Source organism: Hibiscus syriacus, unplaced genomic scaffold (assembly GCF_006381635.1).
Source record: "Hibiscus syriacus cultivar Baekdansim isolate YM2019G1 unplaced genomic scaffold, ASM638163v2 tig00110528_pilon, whole genome shotgun sequence".
NCBI lineage: Eukaryota > Viridiplantae > Streptophyta > Magnoliopsida > Malvales > Malvaceae > Hibiscus > Hibiscus syriacus.
In genome coordinates this window covers 2,667,100-2,675,506 of record NW_024062770.1, presented here as the reverse complement: position 1 = coordinate 2,675,506, position 8,407 = coordinate 2,667,100, and the positions used below count along the sequence as shown (strand labels likewise).

Below are 8,407 nucleotides of genomic sequence, written 5' to 3'. Positions count from 1 at the left end.
TTACACACATCGGGGCGAATTCGTTTCTAAGGCAGTGGTTTTTACCACTACACGGTTTAAGAATTTGTTCTTCTTAATTACTGTTTATATTTCCAGTCAGTGCTAACGGTGTAGTTTTGCAGTTCATATATCCAACAACAGGTTGCTGTCACCGGTCACCATATCATTTTTCATTCCGATCACCGTCTACCATAGTTGAAGGTGGTTGTTCGATCCCAAAATTCATGGGTTGGTTCGTCTCGACACCCTAAGTCTAAATCTAGTGGTTATTTCATCGAAAATGTCTCAAAATATGTGAATCTCGACTGGAACGTGATAAATGTAATTAAATGATTTTGATACAACAAATGACTGAATTGAATATATTGTAAAATTAATATTTTATTTGATTCAAGAATTTAAAAATGTCAAAAATAATTTTTACGGATCAAAATGTCAAAAATATTTTTGAAATTTATAAAATCTTAAAATATTTTTTCAATATGAAACAAGGCTAATTTTAAAAGTTTTTTAGGATGGTTTAGAAACCCCCTTAGGTGGTTTCGAAACCCCTAAGGCAGTAGCTAAATTGGCCTTAAGGTTTCGAAACCCCTCATTGGTTTCGAAACCCTTGTTCAATGGTTAATTTTTTTAAAGGTGGTTTTAAAACCTCTGTACAGATTTGTATTGGATGCGTGAATTTAATGCTTCAAACGACTATAAACTCTATCAAACAACCACAAACGACTTGAAATCAATGAAAACATATAAAAGGGGTCTTTAAACCACCAAGAAGAGAGAAGAAATCCATTCCAACAATCAAAGATCAACTAGAGCCAAATTTGTATTCCATTGTGTCTTTTTTTCATTTGAACAATATTCCATTCTTTGTCAATTTTATTCTAGTGTTATTGGGTTTATGTAAGAGCTTCAATTTGCAAATAATCTATATTTGTGAGGATTCAAAAGCTTGATCATTTGTAATTACTTATTGGGAAGGGTTGAACACTCAAGACTTTGAGGTATAAGTCTTAGTGTTGTGTAAGATTACACTTTGTCCTAAAAGGTTAGAACAAATTAGTGAATTTGTTGAAATCCTTAGTTAAGAAGCTAATATATTGGACGTAGATTTCATTGGAAGTTGAACCATTCTAAATTCCTTTGTGTAAATTTATTATTTCTTTATTAAGCTTCCAACAAATTTTTGTTGCCAATTCACCCCCTCTTGGACACTTTCCTTGATCGATTGACCCAACAAAACATTCAGGCTTCCTCACTTTCAATCTCCAATTCATGGGCTTCGGACCAAGTTCCAACAAAATGGAGTTCAGATTCAGACTCAAGGTGTTGAGGTGAAGCGGCCTATGAAATTTGGGGACCGAACGACTAACATCTATAGTGGTCGACGGTAGCCGATGGCGGTATCCGACACCTTTTTTTATTTTTGTAACATCCTAATTTACTACGACCCGAAGACTGATGTATTATTACGTTACACGGGACAACCAAGGTGACTAACCCAAAAAAATTTCTTTTTAAAATAATTTAAAAACAACGATTAAATATCATCCATCATAATTATAAAATAAGAATGTAGTATTTACGTTTATAAATATGGGAGCCCCTAAATACATCCAGACTTTTAGAAAAGATTATTTCAAAATATAGTTACGACTTGAATACAAGAAGGCCCATAAACAATAAATGCCCTATAAAAAGACTTTAGGCGTACTCAAAAGCTCGTGTCAATCTGGAATGCGGGTAACGCAATAAACTTCTCGAACGCTCCTCCTAGGAACCTACGCACGGAAACTAATTTCAAACGCTAAGCTCACAAGTGTAGTGCCATACTAATAACCAAACTATACTACATACGTCCATTACATGATCATGTTTGCATACGTAAATACTAGCATACGAGAATGCTAATATAAACATATGTACAGAGGTATGCATCATGGTGTGGTCAGAGGGTTTTAGTACATCTTAGAGACACACACCCCTCTAGCCTACCTAGGGTCAGATCCAGAATTTCTACATCGAAAACATTCACCCATCTAACCTACACCTTATGAGTACTAGGGGCATCTACGCCCAGTCGGCAAACAAGTGCCTTGTACACCACCAGAGACTTATCCGAACATAAAATCGTCTTCCTACTACTAGATTAACCCGGGTGTCCTGATTGTTTCATAAACATCATACAAGCCTAGTTTTATGACTTCCTAATTTATTAAAGTTTCTAGATGAAATTATAAAGATTAGTGTTGTTCTCACTTGGAATTTTAATTAAGAATTTTAAATGGCCTTTGATCCCTTAATTAATATACTTGAGAAGAGATGTGTCATTTACCCATATCGAGACGAGGGTTCGATACTGGTGCTAGAAATGGGCTAATGCGTTTAAGAAGACTAACAGTATCGTTATCCCTAATTGGAGTTTTGTTACTAGCATATTAGGGTATCAATATTGTCCATATTATCGATATCAAGTTTGGCTTCTATGTTTGAAAAACTATCTAAGTATCATTACCTTTATTGTTCATCCAGTACCGATACCCAAGCCCACAAATGCCTTGTTTTGGATACGAAAATGGACATCAAGTGATGTTTAAGTCTTATGTAACTTGATAGGGGTTATAAAGAGTCATTTTTCATGTTTAAGTTAGTTTTTTTACTTGTTTTTGTACCCAATTTTTTTAAATTTTTTTGAAATCATACTTAATATTTAGTTTTTGTTTTGTTTTAGTACATCACCGTTAAAAACTTAAAGGTTCTGTTAAAAACTTAAAGGGTGATATGCACATAGCGCCTTTTATGGGTAATTTTCATTATTCATCACTCAATTATCTTCTTACTCCTATTTTGGTCACTAAAGTTTAATTTTTTTAAATTTAATTACTTTACTTTCAAATTACTTATAATTTAATCACTCTAACTTTCAAATTTATTTTTTATTTTTAATTATATATTAATAAAATAATAATAATAATGGTCATGTGACAAAAATTATTAATAAAATAAATTAGAGTGATTAAAATCAGAGTAAATTGAAAGTTGAGTAGTTAAAAGTTTTTATACTTTAATACCAAAATAGGAGTGAAAAGATAGTTAAGTGGTTAATGATATAATTTACCCATAAAAATACAGTGTCAATTAAGTTTTTAAGAGCGAATCACTAAAATGAAAAAAAAACTAAACTTTAGATATAATTTTAAAAAATTATAAAATTTAGATATTAAAATAGATCAAAACTAATAGTTTATCTTATTATTTAATATATTATTAGAAATAGTATTAATTTATATATTGTGTTAAGATTATGAGAAATATACTTTTTAGGTATATTTCAAATTTTAGAACTTTAAATAATCAATTATTTAAAATTTCTCTAATAAAATATCATATTATTTAATAATATATTAAATAAAAATCCATTTAAAAACCAGGAAAATCGTACGGGACGATTGATTTGAGCCTTTGACATTCCCACATGGTAGAAGAGTAATATCTCCTGCAAAATTTGACCCTTCGTATCTATCAAAAGGTCCAAATCTCTTCTCTTGTTTAATATTGGGTAAATTAAGTTAAATGGTCTATCGACTATATTATTTTAATAAGTCTTTTTATTATTAAAATTTATAAAATAATTTTTTAATTATAGGGTGTATTTTGTTGAGTCCTCCAATTATTAAATGTTATGGTGTACAAATTCATATATCATATTTGATTTAATATGAAAATTCGAATATATGAAATTTAAAATAACTAAAATAGTGATTCAAAATTGATACAAAAAGTCAAAATATCTAGATTTTTAGATATGTAAATTTTTGGATCGAATATTCGATCTGAAACTTGTATAAACCTTATGAAAATCAATACCTCTCGTTAGGATTGTTCATGGACGGTTATCCGTACCGTTCAGTCTAAAGGTCAATTAACTGTTATAACGGTTATGAGATTTTTCTAACCGTAAACTAATTATTAAGAAACGGTTAACCGCTAACAGTTAACCATTATTAACGGTTCAATTACAGGTTAACCTATTGTTAACCTATTACAATTATTTTTCAAAATTTTTCATAATTCATACTACAAAAAAATATATAACTTAACACATATTTACACTGATGTAAGTGAATAAAATAAAAAAAATGTAACACTTAACGTATACTTACATCGATATAATATGTACATCTCTAAATATCTTAGTACCTAACAAAAAACCCACAATTATATTGATGTAAGAATATTCTATATTTTCAAAAAAAATAAAAATTAAAAATGACAATATATATATAATTATTTGTACACAAATTTTATATATATATATATATATATAAATTATAAATAATAGAAAACTAAATTAAGTAATTTATGTAAAAATAAAAAGTAAAAATATAATTATAAATTTTATTTCTTAACTTTTAACCATTTATCAAAACTTATAATTGTAACATTAACCGTTAAACATCATTTTTAACAGTTCAATTAACCAAAATCGTTTAATATTAACGATTTAATTAATTAACTTGTTAAATATAATAGTTATATCGATTAATAATTACGGTTAACGGTTCCAGGTTTTTTTTGAACACCCGTACCTCTCCTCCCTCACAACTTGCGGTCTTGCACAAGTTTCTCTATCAATTCCTCAACATGATCTCTTCATCTCTCTCATCTTTATCTGTTTTTCTTTTGGTCGTCTCTTCTCATCATTTTTGTCTCTGCCATCCTCTTAACTAACAAAGTAGTATTGCATTTTCATATATGATTTAGTGCCTTTCGAAGCTAAATGCACATTGATATTTAGTGTTATAGAACTCGTGTGCTATGGTGCTTGATCCAGGTTATGCTGCCCAGATTAGTGGCTAACAAGATCCTTAGAAAGAGATTATGAAGCAACAACTTATTCGCAGGTTTTCTCAAAAAAAGAAAAGATATTCAAATCTTAGACCGACCATCTTTAAATCCCAACACCATCTTTGATAGCATCCAACGAAATGAAACTTCTTGATTAGATGAGCTTTGAACAACAAGAACACGCACATAAGCAACATTTTCAGTGTTATTATAAAATTATATTTTAATGATAACTATTAATTTTATTTGTGATTTTTAAGTACTAGATCAGTGTCATGTTTTAAATATTAGCTAGACGATAAAAATAGGTAGAACTAGACTATTTGTCTACTTGACCCTTAAATTAATATTTGAAGCCCGTTAAAAATAAAAAGAAATGGAGTCTCCTTCCACTAGACATCAGCGCCCGCCACTGAGCGACTATTTTGGTGCTGTCCAAAAGCGAAAAATCCCAGAAACGCAAACAGACAACCAAAGACATGAAAAGAATAACCAAATCACTTGTTGCCCTCACCAATCTTTCTTCAACCAAACCATTAAACCCCATCAAATTAATCAGGCCTCTATCTTCCACCCATACTAATTCTACCATAAAAACAGGAAAAATAGAACCTTCTTCTTCACCAAAATCTCATAGAGACTCCCTCATTCTTGAGAAGTTCCGAGAAAGGCAGCTCAAAGGTTTCTTGAAAAGCAGCTCGAAGTCCAAAACTAAACAGCAAAGGGAAGATGGGGTTGGTTTTGAGAATGAGAAGAATATAAGTGGTGCTACGAAATTCGTTTCTAGTTTCCAAGAACTGGGTTTGAAAGCTGAGATTATCCGAGCTTTGAGTGAGATGGGAATATGGGTTCCTTCTGAAATTCAGTGTGCTGGGATCCCAGCTTTGTTGGATGGGAAAAGCGTGGTCTTGAGTTCTGAGACTGGGTCTGGAAGGACTCTGGCTTTCTTGTTGCCTCTCATTCAGGTCAACCTTTTCTTTTCCTTCTCATATAATGTCCTTTAATCAGGGATTTCGATTGTGGTTGCGAAATCTATCAAGCGACCTCGGTAATGAAAAGCAATGTTGTTTCCTAATAGGTAATGATTAAGAGTGATTATGAAATATATTAATTATGATTATGATCATTATCTATGGTTGTATTGCGTTTATCGGGATTGCGGAAATAACAAATATTATAGTGTTCATTGCGGGCATTACGATTGTATAGTAATGATCTTAGATGGCACTATTATCGCTACATAATGTCTGCTGTCATTGTTACATAACGATTGCTGTTTCAATCGCAGATTCTTATTTAAATCCATGCCTTTAATCCTATCTATATGTGATCTCTTTTCTTGTGTTTTTAGAAAGCTTGGCATGCTAACATGGTAACCTTACAGTTGTAAGTGAAATCCTTAATTTAATGCTTATTTTCCCCTTTGAAAGTTGTAACTAAAGGTAACTAGGTAAGCATATGGAAGCTAAAATTATATCTAGTGCTTCGAGATTGAAGTTAGACCAAGTGGTTCTGCAAGATTTTGTAGCTCCATTGTCTTCAAGATTCTTTCTTCTTAATTGATTTAAGTTTGTCTCTAACTTTTCTTCGTGCTGAAGATTGTGATATTGGTACTCTATGATAAAAAATTATTGAGTAAAATAACAACTCACAAACTTTAGAATTTATTTATTTTGAATTGTGTTTAAGTAAACCCAAATTTTATATATAGAAGTTCCAAAAAGAAAAACGTTTTACAGTTTAATAAATTGTATTTCTTTCTTACTAAGCGAACTAGAGAAGTCTACTCCTGTTGGTACTCTATTATCCAGTCTTTGTTTCTTTTATTAGACCGAACCGCTTTCTAGGAAACACCGTATTGCTATATCTATGCTACAGTCAACACGGATATGGATCATTGATTTCCTTTTTGTCGGATTCATGAAATGAGAATTAATATTTCTTTGATCTGCATAATAATATGTTTCTAGTTATGTCGAGATAACAACAGCCAAATGTTTAGCATAATAAAGTGTTTCAAGATTTAAGTTTATCACTAACTTTTGTTCATGCTGAAGATTGTGATATTGTACTCCGTTATCAGAAATTACTATAGTCCCCTGCGATTTTCAAATCGGTACACATGTTTCGAGGAAGGGAACACAGTGATCCAATTCAGTAAAACTAATGACCCTATTAACATAACATTATGAGTAAACAAAGTTTAGAATTATGTGTTTAAGTAAACCCATGATTTATATTAGAAGTTCGAAAAAAACGTTTTACAATAAAGGTTAAGCAATGCACTGACATTGAGTTGTACAGCTTCTTAGGCAGGATGAGGCATTGCTAAGTGTAAAGCCAAAGCATCCTCGAGCTATTGTTTTGTGCTCCTCGGAGGAACTATGCGACCAGGTTCTTTGTTACCCCTCTGTATTTTATTTTTATTTATGATAACTATTTGGACGTATCGTCTTTCTCTTTAGTTCCGAGAGGTTCTTTTTAGAAACAAATAAATAAAAGAGATGCCACTTTGTTGAGATATCTTATCTATTTCTGCAGGAAAAAGGATATTGAAAGAAAAGTTTATAAGTCCATTCCTTTTTCTATCTACTTGACCAATCTGCTCACTTGGAATCAAAATTCGGTTTATTTAAGAAAATGTCTGAGTTAGATTTACAGTTCATAAAAATCCCATATTTCTTATCAGCGCAAGTTTATGATTAAATAAAGATGTTCATGCAGAGTTTTCAAACAGCCAGATTCATCAGCCGTTATGCTAAGTTGAATCCTGCTTCAAAACGTGGTTACGGCAAGTCAAGACTCTCTGAAAATTTGGCACATGACTCGATCGGTATGCTTGTTGCCACTCCTAGTGAAACTAGTCAGTACATTGAGGAGGGAAGTGTTGTTCTAGAGGACATCAAATTATTGGTTTGTATACATCTGCACAACAATGTTTTAGAATGCTGGTCCTTAATTATGTTCGATATCTTTTATATTTAGTGATAGCTAAAGTCTCTAAACAGGTATTGGATGAAATGGACGCTATGTTCGATCATGGCTTTGGTTCCGAAATTCACAAGATACTCGGCCAGTTAAAGAAGTGTCGATCGAAATCCAAAGACGTTGGACTTCAAACTGTTTTAGTTACTTCAGCAATAACAAAGGTAGGACAATAATCTGCTTGATGTACTGGCTTTAGACCATGCATTAAAGTTCCGAATCATCAGTACAATGAGCTGCACCAATCTTCTGAGTTTGTGTATATATTCATTTTATTTTCCCAAAACAACAGATGCTGGGAAAAGAGTTATCTCTTGTAATGGAGCATATGGAACAAAATAATGCTGGAAAAGTGGCTGCAATGTTGCTGGAGATGGATCAACAAGAGGTATATGAACTCACCGAGTCTCTGGATGCTTTGAAGATAAAAATTGCTGAAACAATGAATTCTTGTCTTTCATCTTGATTATTTGATATTTAATTGATCTTTGAAGAGTTGCTATTGTTCTTGAATCTTACCCTTTTTTTGTGTATTTGAACATTATCCTTCTATAGGATAAATAGTTGACCGACTTGA

At 31.7% G+C, this 8,407-nt stretch overlaps 1 protein-coding gene across 1 annotated transcript; it reads left to right on the top strand.

The window, feature by feature from the left end:
* Window positions 1–5,261: 5,261 nt before the first annotated feature.
* On the top strand, window positions 5,262–8,407 carry LOC120130205 (DEAD-box ATP-dependent RNA helicase 39-like). Its single transcript, XM_039147497.1, has 5 exons — window positions 5,262–5,810; window positions 7,150–7,239; window positions 7,570–7,758; window positions 7,854–7,994; window positions 8,123–8,407. The coding sequence occupies exons 1-5, from the start codon at window positions 5,325–5,327 to the stop codon at window positions 8,294–8,296; spliced, it is 1,080 nt and encodes a 359-aa protein (XP_039003428.1). The 5' UTR covers window positions 5,262–5,324; the 3' UTR covers window positions 8,297–8,407.

What these genes read in the sequence shown, in the direction of transcription:
- LOC120130205 (XM_039147497.1), top strand. Translation starts at nt 5,325, where the DNA reads ATGAAAAGAATAACCAAATCACTTGTTGCCCTCACCAATCTTTCTTCA. An exon ending in TCTTGTTGCCTCTCATTCAG is followed by an intron (nt 5,811 to 7,149) that starts GTCAACCTTTTC and finishes TGAGTTGTACAG; the next exon opens with CTTCTTAGGCAGGATGAGGC. An exon ending in TTACTTCAGCAATAACAAAG is followed by an intron (nt 7,995 to 8,122) that starts GTAGGACAATAA and finishes CCAAAACAACAG; the next exon opens with ATGCTGGGAAAAGAGTTATC.